This window comes from Monodelphis domestica, chromosome 5 (genome assembly GCF_027887165.1).
Source record: "Monodelphis domestica isolate mMonDom1 chromosome 5, mMonDom1.pri, whole genome shotgun sequence".
Classification (NCBI taxonomy): domain Eukaryota; kingdom Metazoa; phylum Chordata; class Mammalia; order Didelphimorphia; family Didelphidae; genus Monodelphis; species Monodelphis domestica.
The window spans coordinates 272,983,528-273,005,874 of record NC_077231.1 but is presented as its reverse complement, the minus strand read 5'-3'; the positions used below and the strand labels follow the sequence as shown (position 1 = coordinate 273,005,874).

The window sequence follows — 22,347 nt, the reverse complement described above, 5'->3', positions numbered from 1 at the left end:
GTGCCTTCTCCAAACAGTTCCAGTTTTCTGCATTCGGAGAGGTAGCACATTTCTTAACCTAAAATTACTCTCTAAAAGAATTTAAACTTTGCAATTTAGAATAATTATACATTCCCTCCTGAATAGGGTGTTGAAAAACACAGGTTTAACTTAGGAATGCAGACTGAGTTATGAGGTGTATGAATCAATTGGCAAGAGAAATCAAAAACATAAAAAAAATCCAAATAAAAGAGAAAATAATTTATGGATGAAATACATAATATCAAAGTTTTATGTATAAAAATTTTAAGTAAAAGAAAATAAACCCATGACAGGTCCTTGAATCAGGGCCCAATTAAAGTGATTTAAGCAAGTATGTATTTACTCAAACAGCAGCCAGGACTATAGAAAGTTCTGCCACACAATGAAAGACAGAATAAGGACTAGATTATAGGAGCCAGGTAGGAGTCAAATTTGAGATATTTGGTAGAATGTGGGACAAGGAAGACCTGTCTTTGACATATGTCAAAACAGCTGCAACCTTGAACACCAAACAAGTTCAAGTCCTCTTGTCTTGGCTCAAAATTTCATAAATCTCATTGGGATTGGTTGGTCTCTTTGACCTTGTGCTCAATTGGCACTATGCAGTTTAGCTTTGTGCTTCTTTGGCACTGTGGAATGGCTCTTTTTGTATTCCTTTCTCCTAGAATCAGACAAAATCATTAAGCAAAGTTCCATTTTTTTAAAACAATCAGTGGCATTATTTTAATAGTCTAAAGCTTTTTGGGTATGCATCTAAAATTAGAAGAAATGTATTTTAAACTTATATTGCTTCCAAATTTAAAAAAAAAATTAAAGAAAAATCTTCTCAATACTGTTGACATGTGTTTCAAATACAAAAAAGAGAGAGAAAAATAAAACTCAGATACTATATTGCACATGCAAGGAAAAAATAATTAAAAAGCATTTTAAAAATCAAAAATATATAGCTTACAATCAGTGACACACTATGTCAGCCAAGGAGAGGTAGAATACAAAAGTTTTTCACCAAAAAATTGAGACTCATTTCCTTTTTAACTTAACTACTGTGTGAGTACAAACAATTTTGAGAATAAAACAGTAATACAGTAGATAATGCATATTTAAAGAAGTACCAAAGTCCCCCAAATTGACAATATCCCAGTTAATTACAATAGCAAACAAACCCCCTATCATATTTCATATAAGTTGCTATATGACAAAAAACAACAACTATGAAGTGATGGATATTTGTTACAATTTTTACAGACATAGCAAATCTTTCAACCTTGGCAAATATATTTTTAAACCAAGTAAAACTTATTTGGGACTAGAACATCACCAAGAAATCTAGATTGTTCTGGTAGAAGTAAATTAAACTGAAGAGTTTTGTAGGAACTCTTTTGGGCTTCCTGCTTCAAAGAAACACCTTGGTAGGAACATTTCTTTGTTTCTCTACTTTTAATACAACATTCTTTATATTACAAATATAAAAAAAAATTCATCCATTCAGGTGAAATTATTTCTGAAGACCCCTTAGAATTACCATTTAAATTCTTAGCTCATTTAATTTTTCAGAGGTTGTTAGCCAGGTTAAGTCCATCCATCATCTATGTGACAATTAACAAATGTAAAATTGGGGGGGGCTGTTTATGGGCTTTTACAATATTTTGTTCAGTAGTCATAGGGGAAAGGTAACAGAATATATCTAATAGTTAAAACACAGTAGATTAAACTGATTCAGTGTAACAAAATAGTATTGAATACATTAATATATGAACTTTAAAAAACAAAATTAAATCTTAAACAAAACAATCCACAAAATACAATAAAATACAGAGACTTTCATGAAACAGTGTAGTCTGAACAGGCTTAAAATCTTCACCTCTAGTCTTATTAAAGTTCCTTTCTCTTTCTGATTGGATTCCTTTTTCATATTTCTGGGATTACCCATAGTGAGGGAGAACATGGTTTTGAGGAATCCCAAACTGGATGAATTTTAGAGATTGGGCAGGCCCAAATGGCAAAGGGCTGTAGGGAGTTGAATTTCTCCCCTGAATCTCAGGCAAGATAATTGAAAGGATCAGTGGTAGGAAGAAAAAACTCCCTAAAGCTGGAAGTTGTTTGAAATAATAAACTTGTATATTGAAATATATACAAGTATATATATATAGAAACAATAGACTTACTGTATGGTCTCTAATATCCCTACCTGTTCTAAATCTAAAATGATTCTATGAAGTCAAGGATTGAAAAATGTAATACATAGACCAAAATATTTACAGTAGCACTAAATAAAGGCACAAAGAACAGGAAATAAAACAAGTGTCTGCCCATTGGGGAATGGCTAATCAAATGATGATACATGAATGTCATAGGATTATTAGTGTGCTGAAAGAAATGGCAATTATCAGGAATTGAGAGAAGCATGGAAGCACTATATGAGCTAAAATAGAATGAAAGGAGTAGAATCTGGGAAGCAATACATGCAATTATTACAAAAATGCAAATAGAAACACTAATAAAACAAAGCATTATGCTAAATAATTGTAATAACCAACTTTTGGATCAGAGAATTAAGATGAGGAAATGTACTTCCATCCTTTCACTGGAAAGACAATGGAATATGGACGCCAGATTAAGAAGTGGAAGAAATGATGTACATTGTAATATAAACAGGTATGAAAACAAGAGGGGAAAAAAACAAAAAAAAGGAAAGAAATGGAGGAAACATAGAAGAAAAGGGAATAAGTAAAATGATCAAATTTGAGCTATTATAATTTTCTCAGAAAACTTTATGGTAGAATACTTTGAGACATTCAAAAATGATTCCTTTCAGCTTTAAGTTCTTTAAGTTCCATTTTGAATATTTTAAAACTTGAGCTTCAGTGGGTTGTTGCAAAGTGTCCAATTCGCATTGGACCCAGGGTTTCCTCTGGACACTCCAAACTCCAGAAGTATTCCTGATCAAACAGGAAAATTCCTTTCCATCCTTGCATTCTTGTAGTGCTGAGGAAAAGGTGACCCATGATAAGGAAAGATAGAAAGACCCCGAGAGAAATATTCCCCTTGGATTCTCCCTTACATTTTGAGATGAACATAGATATTCGTCTCCCAGTCATACTCTGATAGGATCTAGCTATATCTAGGACTCTAATTGACTCCTAAACTATTCCAGGTCACCACTTATGTCTTCAGGATACAAAACAATGCTCCATCCCTAGTCAAGTAATAAACATCCCCCAACTCTACCTACATAGTAACATTATCCCATCTCCTTATCTCTGGTCATGTAACCCCTGTTGTCTAAAAGAAATAAGAAGTCCAAAACCCCTCTCCTTTAGGAGGCAGTGTCTACTCTTGCACCTCTCTCCCAATCATTCAATAGTGCTTCCAAATTAATAAATCTTTCTTTTATTTTTAAGTTAATTGTTGGAGTTGTCATTCTTGACAAAGGCAACCTGTCCAGATCCAGGGTTTTACCTGAAAGCTCTCCCACAAAACAATGGGCATCTGAAGGTATGGATCTAGAATGTAGAAATCAGGAAGTGAGCTTTGGACATGTTAGTTCAAAGACTCCAGCAACAAGCATTCATTAGACATCTAGTAAATGGAAGGCTAGCCTCAAAGCCAAGAAGTCTTGGGTTTCAAGACCTACCTCTGACACAAAATGACTCCGGGACCTTGGGCAAATTGTTTTAATCTTTCAATAGGCAACTCTTGGACTCTAAGTCGAAGAGAAGGTGCCAACCTGATCTGGTAAGTTTCTTTTACCAGTGAAATTTTCAAACTCCTATAGTGAAGTTTCCAATACCAATGAAGTCACAAGTTCAGGTTCAATGAGCCAGCACTATGCTAGATGCCAAGGATATAAAGACAACAATGAATAGTCCTAATCTTTAAGGAGTTTACATTCTATGGAGGGAGCTTTTATAGTAGATGAATCCCTTTCATCCCCTAACTCTGGTTAATCTCCAAGATTTTATGTTTGACCTCTCTATAAATGTTCTCACATTTTCAATCTCAGACTATAAATGTTTTCCTATCTGCGATCTCAGAATAGCCACAGTTAGGGGAGGGAAGTATGGATAGAAAACATAGAAGAGGGAAAAGATGTAGAATCAAAGACAAGATAGGAATCACATAGTTTGAAGTAGAGTTGAAAATAGTCATTTCCAAGGATTGTGAAGGATGAGGGATAAGAAAAGCAGTTTAGAGAAAGAAATTTCATTTATTCCTTCACTAAGATGGCAAATTTCAAGAACTCAGGAGTAGATAAGGAAGTAAATTCTGGAAATGGGAATCCACTCCAATATCTCTGCCAGGATAATTCTAAATGGGGTCCTGAAGAGTTGGAAATGACTGAAAATGGCTGAAAAATTAGGCAGTAAGTGAAAAAGCGATGACTCTCAAGCAATTTATCACTGGAAGGAGAGAATATTGGGTTTTAAACTCAAGTTTAGATGGGAAATCCTGCCATCTTCCTACTATGGGAAGCTGTTACTTCCCTTTGTAAACTTTCATTTGCTTTGATGACCTTGCCTTATGGAACCCCCAAACCCCCAAACTTACCTTTTTTACCTTGGGAACTTACCCTTCAAGGAACTCCCAGACTGACCCTTGTCTAAAACTGAATAATAAACTTTAAAGTACCCAATGAATCCCAGAGCTTCTCTGTATGTGGTATTATGGCATGACTCTGTGTGGTGGCCCTTAAAGCATTGTCTTCCTTGTCCTGATTAGAAATTTGTTCTTTCTAACGACTTTGATCACTGTGTTTTTCAAGGTTGAGAGTTTTTCCTAATTATGATCATTTTCAAGTACAGGGAATAGTAACCTGTTGATAAATATGGTTGGTAGTCCAAATGTAGCATGGGTACTTTTAACCATTTTGAAAAAAGGAATGATAAAAATAGATAACAAAATAATAATAGTGGGGAACATTAATTTTCCCCTCTCAGAATGAGATAAATCTAACCAAAAAAAATAAATAAGAAAGACGTTAAGAAGAACCTTAGGTAAGTTATATATGTTGGATATCTGGAAAGCCCATACACACCTGCATGAAACTAGTAGATCTAAGCCTGAGCACACACATAATCCAAACATAGTTTCTGATGAGATAACAATGATTTAGAGAGTATAAATATTTCTGCAAAAGTTTTAATTTAACATTCAACATACTATAGAGGTAATCTTGCATTCCAGGTGGGTTGTGGCATTGGAACTAAAGTTCTACTGAGTATGGCCAAGACAGTGTGAACTTTAAAAACTACTCCACCCTACTTAGACACACTTTAGGGGAAGATAAAGTTGTAAACTCCTGATTGAACAATGAAGACACTTAACTCATTCCTTATAGTGAAGCTAGAAGTTAAGCTAAGTCTATTTTTAGTATCTTAATACAAAAAGATGTTAAGTACCTATAAAGGTTAAATTAATCACAAAAAGGTCAAGTAACTAACAAAAGGTAAACTTAACAAAGAAGTGTGAAGTAGCTCAAAAGATATAATCTAACCAGAGAAGGTGAGAACTAAAGAATGGGCAGTCCTGGAGAGAAACCTCTGCTGTGATTGGTAGATGTGAAAATTTAGGGGAGGTGAAACAAGGGAAAAGATCTTTAAAAGAAGGTCTATATAAGCAGGCCAGGGCCATTCAGGTGAGGAGTCAGTTCAGGTGGAACTCAGCCTGGAGGATCTCCCTCAGACAGCTTCCTTGAGATGGTCTCCTGGTGAGTGATAAGACTGACTCCCTTTCCCTTGGGCTCAGGGAGGCCACTTTGACCAAGGTCTTTAACTCCTGCCTGGCTCAGCCTGAGCCAGAACAGTTTAAATTAACTCTTTCCTCTCTCTCTCTCTCTCTCTTCTCCTTAATTCCTTCTCTCTATATTAATTAAAATCATCATAATTTCCAGCTGACTTGGGTATTTTATTATTTGGGATTTTCCCTAGTGACCAATAAATTTAGATTTTCAAGTCACAATGCAAAAATTATCCTTACAACAGAAAGACTTGGTTTTGGAAAGAGTATGCTCCTGGCAACAGATTGTGTCTGCTGCTGAAGGATCAACCTAGTTAAATATGGCCCTGGTAATATAAGTTAACTGAGAGCCAAATGAGTTAAGTTGATCAAATGAAATGCTGATAAGAACATCAAGAAACAGTTCTAATATTACATTGCTAGAGTAGCTATTAATTGTTTTTTTTAGAAAACAAGATGGAAATATATGTTAAGAAAGCTGTTCATGTTCATTGACCTAGGGATTCCATTACTAGAATCAGGCACTAATGGCATTATTCAGAGGATAAAAGGCTGTGTATATAGGAAAATATTCATGGAAGCTTTGTTTATAATGACAAAATTGCTGAAAAGAACACAAATGCAATGACTGGGAGAAATGACTGAATATATTGTGATATTTTAATGTAATAGAGCATATTGTATTATTAGAAATAATATTTATTGGAAATATAAAGAAAATAAGAGAAATACATGAGATGAAAAGAGAAGAAAAAAGAATAATACATACTAAGATTACATTAAAAAAAATAATAGTCACAAAATTAAGATAAAAAGTATCAGAGTAAAACAAATCCAAAGGGAATTCCAAAGCAGAGGATTTTATATTAGCACTGTTAAATTTATGATTGGACTGAAGATATTTAATTGATCACCAGGTATTTAATTACTAAATCCCAAAAATGGATTACTAAAGTCAGCCTTTACACTCACCACGTGTCAGTTCAATCAGCAGATTCTTTATCAGCCTCTGGTAGAACTGCTTCTTACAGGAGGTTCCACTCCAAGTGTCTCTCTTCACTCACATGTCTGTGTGTGTGTCTGTGTTTCTACTTTTAAAGATCTTTTTCTCGTGTCACTTCCCCCAAATTTTTACATCTACCAATCACAGCTGACGCTCCACTCCAGGACTTCCCACTCTTTCTGACACGTGGGTCACAAACCTTCCACTCAATGTATGAAATGAGTGTTCATATCTTTTTGTGCATAAAATCCAAAATGAGTAGATCTCCATATTTAACTTTAAGTACTGTGCTTAAAATCTAAAAATAGACAGGGGATTACAATTTAATCTTCACAATCAAGGAAGAGCTACGTACCTTCATTGTTACAATTGGGGGAGAGCCAAATCCAGTTTTCACAGACATATATAATTTACATATTTTAAGCAAATTATAATGTTTTTTCATTTTGTACATAATTTTTATGTATTATGCACATGTGCATATATGTGTTATTTTTGTATTGTTATTGCATATAATTTGCTTATTTGAATATTTTTTGGTGATGATAGTGGTTACTAAGTATATTAAAATTTAAAAAAAGAAAGAAAGAAGGAATGATCTGTCAAGGTAAAAGATATATCCAGGCTTCTATTTTACACACTAGCCTTTAATTTAGTAACCAGTTTATCTATAATCAGCACATCCATCAACTGATGACTTAGAAGCAAGGGAACAATCTCAGTCATCTCTACCACATCCAAAATGAGAAAAACGAAAGCCTAATGCCTTGACCCTTAACTTTCTAGTTCTAGTAGAATCTCTCAACTCATGAACACAGAGTAGCCATAGAATTTATGGGAGTTTTATAGTCTGGTTCTCTATTTTGATCATGCATGGGCTATCAGACTAAAAGCAGAAATTACAGTCTTTTCAGCATCAGTACCACCCTGACAAAACTGTATTGACTGGGATAACTCCCATTGAAGTTCCATTCCTTCCATCTTCCTTCATAATGGCTACCAGAGCCATAGGAAGACAAAGAAGAAAGTCATTTTCTTCTTTGAGTCAGCTGGAGATACATTAGTATTCTTGGCTTTTAATTGCATAAGTTAAAGATAAACTTTCCCCACAGATATACTCAAAATTTTTATATTTTTCTATGTAAAAAAGTATAAGTCTCACATGATTATGCTATCCCTGATAGCTCTCCAAATTTGGTATGGGAACTCTTAGGAAATCATAATTATCCAAATAGGATTCGAGCCCTAATTCAGTGCATATGCCATCAAAAGACCAGGTAGGAAGCATAAATCAAACAATAAAGCATTTAATTGGGACACAGTAGCAAAACAAAGAATGGACAATACACTGGCAAAAATGCATTCATATCCATCATATTATAGAATCAGAGATTCAGAGCCAGAAGGATCCAAAAGGCCATCACACCCAACCTACCCCTTCCTATTTTGCAGATGAGGAAACTGAGGCATACAGAGGTTAGTGAAGAATAATTCCAAGGTTGGTGCCCTAAGGGATAGTCAAGGGTAATTGAAATGTAAGAGATAACTTGTCTTTTTTGTTGTTGTTTTTAGAAAATCAAGTTTCTACCTTTTCCCTGATAAAACTATCCTCCTTAGTAAGTAAGATCCACAAATCATAGAATCAAAGACTTAAAATGTCAAGGAACCTTAGAAAGTACTGGATCTGACTATTTCATTTTATAAATAAGGGGTCTGAGACACTGATCCAGGCAGAGTCACAGAGCTAGTAAGTATCTAATATTAGATTTGAACCCAGGCCCAGGCCCAAGTCAAGATTTGACTTCAGCATCGTACGTCTAAGCCCACTATTCTTTCTAATACACTACACTACCTTCCAATGTACTATAGGACTAGGATATTTAATAGAAAGATGAATAATAGCATTTATATACCATTTTAAGATTTATAAAACACTTTACAAATATTTTATCCTCACAACAACTCAAAGAAATATCTACTATTATTACCACTATTTATCCCATTTTACAAATGAAGAAAATGAGGAAGGTAGAATTAAAAAGACTTGCCTAGGTTCATACAGCTGGCAATTATCCGAGGCTAGATTTGAACTCAGGTGTTCTTGACTCCAGGTCCAGTGCTCTATCATGCCACCTTGCCATCACTTGTACTCTAATTTCACGTTTGATCTCCATCATCATCATCTTATCATAAACAATGTTAGCTACTCTTATTATTAAGTCTACTAGCTAGATAGTATATATGTATACTACATATACCAGTCATATATGACTAATATATCCATATACTCATCTACACATGCATAACTAGTATCATGCATATATGTACATGCTAGTTGTACATGTATATATTAGTCATATATTATATCTGACTGCATATACACAGATATAATATAAAACTAATATATAGAAATATTTCTTTATACAGACACATATACATACAAACAGGTATCTATATACTTTTTTTAAAGCCCATATGTTTGAGCAAGATGGTATGAGTCACAAGATAACCATGAACTTTAAGTGGAAAGGTAAAATTAGCAGTATTCTTTGTTCCCAGCTAATAGATACAGCAATAAAAAGGAATGCAATTTATGTATCAATGTGCATGTCACTTTACCATTTTTTTAAAACCACAAAATTAGATACAAAAAATATTTGGATTCATTCTAAAAGAATTTAGTCCTATGTAGTTGTATTTAACATGACTCTTTTTTTTTCTATAAAATATTTCTTTGCCTTCAAGAGCTACCATTTTCCAGGGGCATTGTACTTCCTGTCTCCAGTGATGAATCACAGAGTAAATCTGCATATGAGCAAGGCAGAAAAAAATTCTCATAATTACAAAATCAAAATTCAAGCTGTAGATGATTAATTAGATCACAACCTTCAGCAATAAACCTAATAAGGCTTTCTTCATGTGATATCAAAAAAGAAAAATAAATAAATGTAAATAAAATGGAATATAATTAAAAGAAAGCAAGGATATGAAACTGACTTTCTAATGGATGTGTCCCTGTTACAAGAATTCTAGCTCTAACTAGCCTCAGTTGACCGCTACCTACATTATTGAACAATAAACTCATCTGCTATGGCCCCATTCGGACTCCATACTGTCTTTAGAAAGCCTGTGGAGAAAGAGAACAAAAGCAGTAGGAACCGTGCCAGGTCGGAGGAGAAAGCTGGAAACAGGGAACAAGTAAATTTCACTTTGTCCCTAGAGCAGGGGCTCTCATCCCTCATCCATATGTCATGGATGCCTCTGAAAGTCTAGTGAAGCTTATGGACCTTTGTTCAGTTATTTCTTCTTAATGCATGAAATAAAATACACTGGAATGACAAAAGCAATCAATTATATTAAAAATAAATTATCAAGATTTATTTTTTTTAATTCAAGGACTTCAGATTAAGAACCCTTACCCTAGAGGCTTTCTAAAGGATGTCCTTAATGGTAGGAAGAGTTCCAAGACCTATGTGAGGTGTGGCCTATTGGCTAGGTCCTAACTGACAGAAGGGACTCCATGTCTGACCAATGGTTGACCCCTTCACCCCTTATATACCAAGAAGCATCTATGTACCCAACAACTGCCCTGGTCAGCTACATTTAGGATGATAAATGCAAGGTTAGTAAACTATCGGCTTAAGTAGTATGGTAAGTAAACTTGATTAATCACGTAGTCTTTGTAGTTGATAAGAAGACTGAGGAGAGGGGTCAAAGTCCTGACTATTTGTTGATTGACTGCCCCTAAGATTCCCCTCAAACTCAGTCTCTTTGAATCTGCCCAGCAACCACATTCATATATAAAGGAAGGGATCCAGGAGATCAGGACTCCCCTTTGAGGTGCCCAGCCCAGTGGACACCCAAGTCGCCATCTTCATTGTGTGACCATGGCTCTATCAGGAGAAGGAGCTACATACTTCAATGCCTGTGAGTAATATGGTCCTTTGAATGCTTATGTTCTTTCTCTCAGTAACCCATGATCTCTTAGCCTTTTCCTAGAGACTTAACTCTTTGCTCCTTGGATTCAGTTTTGGATTGGATTTGCTCCTTGGATTCAGAATACTGGACATAATATTCTGAAGTTGAACTCATTCCTTCTTTCTTTTCCATCCATTTGTTATTAGAGCACAATCGTGAATGGTTATATTCTTTGCCCACCTAAAACTTTTTAATTCCAAGTTGGAATAAAAGGGACTCACATACTTCATTAACTATCAGTGTCCTCAGGAAACAACCAAAGGTAGAGCTTCTGGTTTTGCCAGAGTTCTTGGTTTGACAGCTGTTCTATAAGGTGATATTTGGGTCATGTAGTTGTACGTGCATATTAAGATTCGGTGTGCTACCAGGGTGCAGAGGGAAAACACAATTTCCTGCTTCCATGTATTGAACTATAAATGTTCTATAAAATGGTAGTCACTATCACAAGTTGGGAAAAATAGAAAGAAAATCACAAACGTAAGCACGCAAGATGAATTTTTTTGCTAACCCATCAGTGTGTGCAATTTATTTAATTATATCTCACTACTAATTGATATTTAGTAAACTAATATTATTCTGCCTAGCTCTATTTGTTTTGTGTGATGTTTTCAAAATAGTTTATAAGCTTCTTGAAGAGAAGAAGAGGGGTCCCATGGTAGGTGTCCCCCATAGGACTTTAGCACTGTACTAGATAGAAAACACTCAAAATAAATGACCAGCTGATTTCCTAATGCTCTATCTAATACCAGAAATAGCATATCATAGTGGAGAGAAAGTCAGATTCAGTTAGGAAGAATCTCTTATACGTGCCAATTCTGTGACCTTGGCTAAGTCACTTAAACTATCAGTGATTCAGAAAACTTGCAAAGACTTTAAATGTCAATTTGCCATTATTGTTCAGGTGTTCAGTCATTCAGTCATGTCTGACTCTTCATGACCCCCTGGACCATACTTTCCATGGGCTTTCTTGGCAAAGATACTGAAATAGTTTGGCATTTTCCTTCTCCAGTGGATTAAAGCAAACAGAGATTAAGTGACTTGTCCAGGTTTACATAGCTAGTAAGTGTCTGAGGCAGGATTTTAACCTATTTCTTGACTCCGAGCCCAGGACTCATAATCACCACATCACCTAACTACCTCCTCCAGTTTGCCATTGGTGAGGGGAATTTCCATGCCAGGAATTCACCTTCACACTGATGAAAACAAAGAGAGATAGGGGGAAAGAGAGAGAAAGATATATACATGTATACTATGGTTAATGATAGTTGAAAATTATTTAATGTTTTAAAGTTTGCAAAGCAATTTAATCTCATTGAGCCTCAGAGCAGTCCTATAAGGAAAGAACTACAGCTATTATTATCCCCATTTTGCCTATCAATAAATCAAGACTAAATAAGACCAAGAGGCTTTGGCTATGATCAAATACCATGTCAGAGGTGAGATATGAAACCAGGACTTCTGACTTCATGGCAGAAACTCTTTCCACTGAGGCTTAATGCCTCTTGAATTTCTTACATAGATTTCTCTATAAGGGAAATTTCCTGGTTGACCATATGTCAGGCATACTGTAGAAAGGATTTGAGCTATAAATTGGGATTGGGCCAAGTGACTCCTGAAATCCCTTCTCTCTTTAGAATTGGATAATGCATTATATTCCAGGGAGAACTTTAGCAATAAATGGTCTTTCTTTAGAGCTTGAAGTTTTGCAAAAGGCATTACATACACGATCTCACTGGGGCTTAACCACAAGATGACGGACAGAAGCAAACAGACAGATTTGTATCAAAAAATATACACACACAGAAAAGTGATCCCCCCCTTTTAGAAAAATGCTATCTCCTCATCTTAAAATGCCCAAGAATTCCCTGAGCTGTGATCTTTGGAAGAGCTGAGATCTTTATCATTAGGAGAATTTCTTCCTTTGACAACAACAGTAATCCCCTCCACACCTTCAATCTAGATTTTGTTAGGAATTTTCCTGAGAATCCACAATAAGGCAAAGTCTGTCTGACTTTTTCCTGACTTGGTGGATACAGGGGCACCTGATCTCTCTCATATGCTTCTCCCTCCTGTAAGGAAAAAGGGTCTGTTTGGAGGAGTAAAGAGGGAAATGCCTCCTTTATCTGGCACTATCAAGGCTTTCACATAATTAGAACTCATTTCTCATTCAAAACAGAATATCTTCTCAAACAAAGTTTGAATATAACAACATTTTTCCTGGGCAATTCTTTAGCTTTTCTTATAAGAACAAAGCATAGCAAACTTGGCTTCAGGAGGTCAAAGTTGGAATCTCTGATACTTGCCAGCTACTTGATCTTTCACTGAGTCTGCTTTGTTATCTTCAAAATGGAATAATAATCATCCAGGTAGCAAGCATTAAGGCCTTACAGTGTGCCAGGGACTGTGCTAGACCCAGAGGTTACCAAAGACAAAAAATAAAACACTCCATGACCTGAAGAAACTTCATATTTGCACAATCTATATGAAAGGGCAATTGTGAGCAAAGAACTTTGTACTAAATAAACATGAATTAAGAGTCAGGCTCATTATTAATTTTTTTAAACTCTTATTTTCTGTCTTAGTAACAGTTCTAAGACAGAAGGAAAAAATGGGTCCAAGAGACTTCCCTAAAGTCGCACAGCTAGGAGATATTTGAGTCCAAATTTGAACTCAGAACCTCCTGACTCCATACCTGAATGCTCTATCCACTGAGCTACCTTGTTGCATATATTAGATTCATTATGATGAACACCACTTATTGCCCTTTGTTAGTACCCTGGTTTTCTAGGGAGCTACTGAGATTTGCCTGTCTGACTTTGCCCTACAGACTGCCATGTTTTGTAAGCCCCTAGGACTTTTTTTAATAGATTCTTTATAAAGTTCAAAAACTCTCTTCTTTTAAAGTGTTGTATCTGTATATAGTATTATTGTATCTGAATGACAATGTACTGAATGTAAAAAGGAAAATCTGTTTTTAAAATAAAATATTTGGGACGAGGATAAAAAAAATCTAACTTGATATCTTCAGTTAGTGCTTTTCTCTTCATTCTACTGCTGAAATTATCAAATATTTACCATTTGAATGGCCTTAACCTTTTCAGGGGGCTTCTGTTTCTTCATCTATAAAATGAGAGATTTGAACTAGATGTCCTTTAAGGTTTCTTCAAGCTCTAATCTTTTATTCAATGATCTTGAATTTCAATTCTTATCAACTATTACCTAATAAATATCTCTAAGTCCTACTTAAATCACACATCCCACCTCATATATAGCTATAGATAGATAGATATAGATATATGGCTATAGACAGATTATATATAGATACATGTGTGTATACTGTATATATACATATATAGTATATGACATATACTATATATGTATAAATACATAAAATAAAAATAAATGGGTTTATTTATACATATATTTATTTATATGTTTATCAAATATATATATATACACCCATATATAGTATTTATACATATATATTTATTTATATATTTACTAACTATTGCATATATATTTATCTACCCCTATTCCAGTATGATGTAAGGTCCTTGAGGATGGGAATTATGAATTCTGCTTTTAACCTATTATAGAATCATAGAATTGAGTGAAAAGAATCTTTCCATTCCATCGAATCCGACCCTCTCATTTTATAGATAAGAAACTGAGACCCGAAGACATTAAATGACCTGCTCTAAGGCACAAGTTAGTAAGAAGGAGAAGCAGAACTTCTAACTCCAGAGACAGTATACTTTCTACCAGGCTGCACTACATTTTCATGTTTCACTTGGCATTTGTCACCCCCAGTGCCTAGCAGAATGTCTTGTACTTAACATGGATTGTCTTGGATTGCCAGGTGTAATTTGTTATGGCTGTGAGTATTCCTGTTTCTAGAAGCCTTCCCACATCCCTTCTTCCAATTCTGCAGCATCTTTTCTGTTGTTTGGTAAACTATGTGGTGAAACTCATTAGAACCATGTTTAAAAATAGGGAACTATGTTCTGAGAAGAAGTTCAGAGAATTCTTGTATGAAAAAAACAACAAAGGGATTTTAGTGCCTGGATTTGATGAAGTTTATCTTGGCCGTTTTGATGCCTTTTTTGTTCCTTTTCCTAGTTCTCAGCCATGAAGGACTTGTGGATTTCTATTCTACCAACACTATTCTCTTCAAGGTTACCAATGAGCTCTTCTCTACTCAATTCAATCATCATTTTTCTGCTCCCACTTTCTTTGATCCTCTTCAGCTTTGAACAGAGCTGATCACTAAGTGCTCCTCCTGGATACCCACTCCAATTTCCAAATGCCAGTTAAGCCAGCCTAGCTGAAGTATTCAGGTATCTGAAGGGCAAAGAAGGAGGGAACAAACAAACAAACAAACAAACAAACAGGTAGGTCACATCCCAGCTGCTCCCCTGACTGTTCTCTCCACCCAGATCCTGATGAGACAGTTCCCCTCTCCTTCTAATCCAGCTTTATAGTCATCAGAATCAGAAACCATAGTTACTGTGCACCCCCAGAGCCTCAGCATTCACAGATATTAGGAATGAGAAAAGAAAGTTCTCATCCACCAAGTCCACAGTATCCTCAAATTGTTCAGCATCAGAAATGACTACAGTTTTATTAATGGACATTAAAGATGCAAGTCCATTGGTTTTGCCACTGCATTATAAGGACTATGAGGATTTTATTTATCTGCCTTACAGCTGAAAATGAGACAAAGAGGGTGACTTCTGTCTTAAGGCTGAAAACTAGGCAATGGGAATTAAGTGATATGTCCAGGATCACACAACCAGGAAGTATCTGAGGCCAGATTTGAACAAGGTCCTCCTGACTCCAGGTCCAGTGTTCTATCCATTGTGCCACCAAGCTGGCATATGTATGATAATTTTTTTCTCTAAATCCTCCATTGGAACATTATTCTGAGAAATAACCCATAGGTTTCAATAGACTGTCAAACAATTTAAAAAACCTACAAGGTCATATATTCTATACTTTGATTATTGCATTGGATCTGATGTGTGTGATTATCATCTCTATACAGATGAATCTATACAGTCCTAACTTCTCTCCTGAATTTCAATTCCTTATCAACTTCTACTTAATAGAAATATCTACCTAGAGGTTCTACTGACATCTAAAACTCTATCTGAAACTGAACTCATCATCTTCCCCCTTAAAATCCATCTCTTTCTCTAACTTGCCTATTTATTTAAGGGCACCATCATCCTTCTAATCATAAGGGTTCCTAGTCTCAGAATTGCTCTTAACCCTTCCCAATTCCTCCCAGTAACCAAATCTTATCAATTTAACCTCCAAAACTCCTCTAAATTTTATCTTCTTTTAACTCAAGGCCACCACCCTAATTCAAACCCTTATCACTTCTTATGTAGACTATTAATTCATCCTTTGCCTCTAATCTCTCCCCTCTCCAATCCATTTTACACAATCAACAAAGTGAAACTCTCTAAACATAGGTCTGATTATGTCACACACAAATCTTCATCATCATAATCCCACTCCACTTCAATTAACTAAATGCCTCTCTTATTTCTATGATCAAATAAATATCATTCCATTTGACATTTAAATCCAAATGATTTAAAATCCTTTATGAGATTCACCAACTTACCTTTCTCGCCTTTCTATCCATGACTCTCCTTTAACTATTCTATGGTCCAATTGAACTGGTTTTCTTGTTTTTCCTCTTGACACTTCACCTTCTATCTCCAAGCCTTTTGCACTGACTGCCCCACTATTCCTCCATGCCCATCCATTGAATATATTCTCTTCCTCATTTCTGCCTCCTAAATATTTCATTTCCTTTGTGAATGTTTCATATATAGGATCAAATAAGATATTTGTAAAGTACTTAGTATAGTCCCTGGTACACAGTAGTTGTTTAATAAATGCTTTTCCCTTTCCTATATGTATGTGAATAACTAGTTTCTTCCTCCAAAGACTATGAGCTTCTGGAGGGCAGGATCTTTATCATTTTTGTCTTTGTATCTCTAACACCTAGCATAATAATCAGTCAATAGTAGGTCTATGATAAACATAAATTAACAGATTGATTACTCCAAGGATCCATAATTTTGTTGGCATGGTACAATGGTTATTAAATCTCCCTAATATTAAAATGGTTAAAGAACAGGCCTCTGTCTCACACAACTAAAGCAATCTTGGACATCCTCATTCCTTTGAGCCTCTCAAACCAATACAGAATGGAGACTCAGGCTTAATAAATGATTTTCCAGTGGAGTCTTTAAAAAAATTTTTTTTTAACTAAAGCAGGAAAGCATATTACAGGCACACAAAAGGCTAGTGGATACATAGATTGAGAGTGAAGTGATTAATTGAGAAGGTTGAAAAAAAAAAGTCAACCTGAAATTAAGAGGATAGTATATAAAAAGGGATACATTTTGCCAGAGGTCTCTTTCTGGGTAATCTCCATGCAAAATTCTAGAGTAAGGGTTCCTTTTTTTTTTTAAACCCCTTCTCAGAATCAATGGTAGGGTAGGGGTTAGGTAATGGGGTTTAAGTGATTTGCACTGTGTTTGAGGTTGTATTTGAACCTAGGACTTCCTTTCCTCAGGCCTGACTCTCCATCCACTGAGCCACCTAGCTACCATGAAGGCAAGGCTCTTAATCTTATTTTGTGTCACCATCTGTTGAACCTGATGGACTCCTTCACAGAACAATGTTTGGTGCCTACACTCAGAAAGGAAGAAAATGTTACATTTTCATTAAATGTTGGTGGAAAAAAAAGTCATTTTTTTCTATCTAATTTCATAAATACCCCCCAAAATCTATATACTGACCTCTTGAGGGGAGAAAAGAAGGTCTATAGAGCCCCAAGTTAAAAACTCCTGCTGTAAACTTACTGAGGAGTTGATCTGAATCTAGTTTTTTTCCCCCAAAGAAGCACAATATTAAGCTCACCAATGAATCTTTCACTATTACAAAAAATGTTAAATTTCTACCCTATTCATTTCTACAAATAGAACTGTTTCTATCCCTTCCCGCCCTCCTTAGACCATTAGCTGTGACAATATAGTTGTTTCATGCACCAGCTCTTCCATTCAGCATTGTCTTGCATTTCCGGTGAGAAAGTAGAGGCACTTGGGGACAAGTCCTATTTTTAGAATCCCCACCATCACAACCACTACTACCACCACCACCACTTTGTGGCAATGGTCACTAAGAGCAGGCAGCTCCATCGTTTCCAATGTCTGGAACATTTCCCGTGCAAGGCTCTTTTTGGGTACAGGTAGGAGGCATAATGCTGTTTGGGTTTCTTTCCTAATCTGTGCTGGCAGCGATCCCGGGAACTGCTTAATTCCAGAAACTGAATGGAGAAAGTCCTGCCTCACAGACTTCTTCATATTACCACTTTCAGATCTGATGAAGTAGTGAGGTGGCAGGGAATGCTTTTATCTTCAGCACATTTCTGGGCAAAGCAAGCAAGGGAATTACAGAAAGAGAAGCAAAAACAGAATTGGCCAAAACAAAATTAAAATTCCAACTCCTCTTCTGAGTTAGTATTTGATAAGCCAGAAACTTTAGCCATAAAAAGTTAGGGTACAATTGAAAGAGTGCTGACTCTAAAATCAGACCCACTTGATTCCAAGTCCTTCTACCCCAGGAACTCACTTTCTATGAGGTCTTCAGCAAGTCATTCAAACCAAACTGAGCTTCAGTTTCCTCATCTATGAGACAAATGGATTGAACAAGATGGCCCTAGTAGCCCTTTCTGTCTCCAAATCTATAAACCTTAATCTCACAGCAAGAATGGTTGGAAAAAAATGTGGTTCTGAACTACTCTAGTAGCACTTTAACTGGTCTCCCTGCCACCAGGACACTCTCCATCTACAGGGTTACTGGAAACATGTACTTATTGCCATCACTTTAAGGCAAGTATGTGAAAGAGTACTCTTGACCTTCCCCTATTCTTTGGAGAACAGGATGCTGGTCCCAGCTGAGATCAAAGGTCCAAAGCAGATTAACTCCTCAACCACAAATAAGAGAAATGCTCTTAAGATTTTAGCAAGAACAAAGTTCCATTTTTCTCATTCCTTCCAAATCCAATAATTTGAATTTTCTTTTTCCATGCCTCAAATATAGTCCTCACATTTTGGGAAATTAATGATCCTATAAGCAACAGAGTTCCCTCTTTTGAAACAATATGTGTATATGTGTGTGTGTGTGTGTACAGAAAGATATGTATATTTTATATAGTAATGTACATAGCATATTTGACTCTTCTTGATGAATTTGTTTAGTTTTAATTTTAGTTTTTTATTCTGAACTCACCCAGTAAAAAGAATATGTCCACATACAAAAAGAAGACATGAAATTGAACGTTTCTGTTATGTAAAGCTTGTTTTTTCCTTTTAAGGATATAACATGATCACTTTCTATCACATAGTGATGTAACATCACTTTTTTTTAGACACTTACCTTCTGTCTTAGAATCAATATTATACATTGGTTCCAAGGCAGAAGAGCAGTAAGGGCTAGGCAATGGGAGTTAGTGACTTGTCCAGGATCACAGAGCTAAGAAGTACCTGAGGTCAGATTTCAACACAGGACCTTCTCTCTCTCTAGATGTGGCTCTCAATCCACTGAGCCACCCAGCCACTTCTGCTTCTCTTTTCAGTGGACCTCTTTTAATTTTTCTCTTTTTGCATCTCTATGAAGCTCCCCCCTCTGCCTTCCAACTTCTCCCTCACTTTGCCCCAAACTGGAAAAAAAACAAAAAACAAAAGCCTTGTAACAAATATACTTAATTAAAACACATTCCTACATTAATCCCTATTGAAAGTGTATGTGTTATTCTGCACCCTTAGTCTATCAACTCCATGTCAGGTAATGGGTAGGTTGGTATGCTTCATCATCCATCCTTAATCATGGTACATTTTCAGATAATATTTTGTATTATAATTATTTTTATCCATCTTATTTCTGCCCCCAAATTTTAAGGCTTTTCCCAAAAACAAAGATGAACCTTATTTTTCTTTAAGGATAGATGCCTAAGTATTTAAAACTTAAGAGTTATCAATAAATATATTTTGAATATACATGTACATATTATATACACACATACATACACATTGGTCTTGTTGGATGTCAGTTATTTTTGCTGGATTTTTTCTTCTCTTTTTTATTATTCATTAAAAAGGATAGCTCTCAGAGTGGGAGGGAGATATATTTGGGGAAAAGATAGAAAATAATATATTAATCTGATATTAATATATTGATTATATCACATATAATATATAAATGTGATAGAAATAAATTTATTATATGTGATTTGTGATGTTATATTATATATTACATAATATATAATAATGTTAATTAAATATTAATATACTATAAATATATAACTAGTAAAATATAAATATTGTATGATTAAAAATATCAAACAAATCACAAGATAATAAAAAAGATAATAAAATCAAAAGATATCAAATGAAGGTGATACACCTATCAATTTAAAAATGCAATAAGAATCCCTGAATACCAATTTAATACTTGTGTGGCAAGACTACTGATTGACTAGTCCTCTTTGGCAACATAATCTAGCAGTCTCTGTAGAACCTCCAAGAGCAGATTTCCTGTTGAGAGGACTGGGGGAGATTTATTTCTTAGATTCATGCATATTCAGAAATAAATGTCTCTGTGGTTTGAACTTCTCCTAGAAATGTACACAGAGTGCTTTAGAAGCAAAAACCATAAGACTGAAAGATATTCTTGCCAAGGCAATTCAACTCAAGAAACACTTGCTGAGCATATTCTCTATATCAAACATTGTGCTTAGGCCCTGAGGATATAATGACAAAAAGGGGGGGGGGGGGCGGCTAGAGAGGGAGACAGAGAGACAGACTGAAAGAGAGGGATGAATGGATGGGTGGGTATATAGATAGCACCCACATAAAGTGGAAGGATTGCTGCTAAGGGGGAGAGAGAGAGAGAGAGAGAGAGAGAGAGAGAGAGAGAGAGAGAGAGAGAGAGAGAGAGAGAGAGAGAGAGAGAGAAAGTCCCTGCCTTCAAGGAGCTTCTACTCTATCTGGAGAGCTATGTCCATAGATAAATAAATACCTAGTACTGGGGAGGATCCCTTGTAATTGGAATAGAAGGCTATCACAACAGGCTTTATTTAACACCTGAGCTGAGCCTTTTAGGGAGTTAGGGATCTCTAGTGATGAAGGGGGAAGAGTATAAGCTGTCTGTATGGGGATGTATAGAGAATAGTGGGAGGGTCAGTATAGATCAAAAATAGAATGAATGAGGGGGAGTAAAATGTGAAATCAGTCTGGATAGAAAAGCTGGGACCAAACTGTGAAGGGTTTTAAATATCAAATGTAGGAGGTTGTATTTTATCCTAGAAGCAATAGGAAACCATTGAAATTTCTTGAGCAGGGAAATCTGTATTTTAGTGATAATCTCGGAAGTTCTGTGGAAGCTGGAATACAGAGGAGTAAAACTGGAAGCCAGAATATCAGTTAGGAGGTTTTTGTTATTATCATTCAGTTGAAACCAGTAAGGGCAGAACTCTGGTGGTGTTCTGGTGTCAAAAGAGGAGGAGGGATGTAAGAGATATGTAGTAGTAGGATCACAAATTGAACCATAGTGGGCAATGGATTGGATGGGGATGGGTAGAGATGACAGAGTTAGTGATGATCCCAGGTTTGCAGACCTGGATAATGTGGAAGAGAAGAATTGGGAAACATGTAAAAGGCAGAAACAGTGGCTGAGTGGTGACCTGTCAGTCAAACAAGAGGTTCTGATTTGGAATGTTACCTGGAAAACCGTTGAAAAAGCCAATGGCTGGCTGAACCCTGGGTCTTTTCCTGTTGCCTGGTATCAGGGAAGGAGGAAGACAGAAAGGAGTGGTGGTCCCTGGTGAATTTAAAGGAGGAAAAAAGAAGGACAATAGTCCAGAAATCTCTCTGACTTGCTCTATTGATAAAAGACATTCTCTCAATTTAAACTCTATCCCAATATCCTCCAAACCTAAGGCTCTCTGATGTGTTAGGGAAATCCTCCACCCTCTTACCTCCATTCTCTATCTTTTCCTCTCTTACCCAAATAAGCCCCTTGCTTAAGTTAAAGAAGAGGGGAAAAAAATTTCATTTGAGACACCACAAACTCATCCTGCATGATTTATAAAGAAGAAGGGGGAAGGGAAGCTGAAAAGGCTGAAGAAGAGGGAGGCTAGAAGAGGGAGGAAATAGGAGGAAGGGAGGGTAGGAAAAAGAAGATAACAACCTGATCTGTTAGTTATCAATTATCCATTAATTATAATCCCTTATTATTATCTATTACAATGACCCAAAGGATGGTGATGTCCTCTCCAGAAATAGGCAAGTGTAGAAAGTTATTGGTTTTGAGGGGTGATGGGAAGTTTGAATTTAAGATTACTATGAGACATCCAGACAGATTTCCAGCAGTCCACTGGTGATGCCATACTGGAATTAGAGAGAAATAACCTTTGATTATATGAGAGTGATAAGGAAACCAAAGAGCTGATGAGATTATGCAGAAGAAAAGAGAAGGAGATCAAAGACTAGATCTGAGAAATCTGACAGGTAGTAAAAACCAGGAGA

General features: G+C 35.9%; 1 protein-coding gene and 1 long non-coding RNA gene across 4 annotated transcripts in view; one reads left to right on the top strand and one right to left on the bottom strand.

Moving 5' to 3' along the window:
• LOC130454651 (uncharacterized) overlaps positions 1–22,347 on the bottom strand; it is a 147,710-nt gene that overhangs the window by 49,753 nt on the left and 75,610 nt on the right. The window lies entirely within an intron of this gene.
• STEAP4 (STEAP4 metalloreductase) overlaps positions 10,566–22,347 on the top strand; it is a 42,039-nt gene continuing 30,257 nt past the window's right edge. The window contains exon 1 of the mRNA XM_007504976.3: positions 10,566–10,687. Within this exon, the coding sequence (XP_007505038.2) occupies positions 10,648–10,687 (40 nt within the window). The 5' untranslated portion in view covers positions 10,566–10,647. The remainder of the gene's footprint in view (positions 10,688–22,347) is intronic.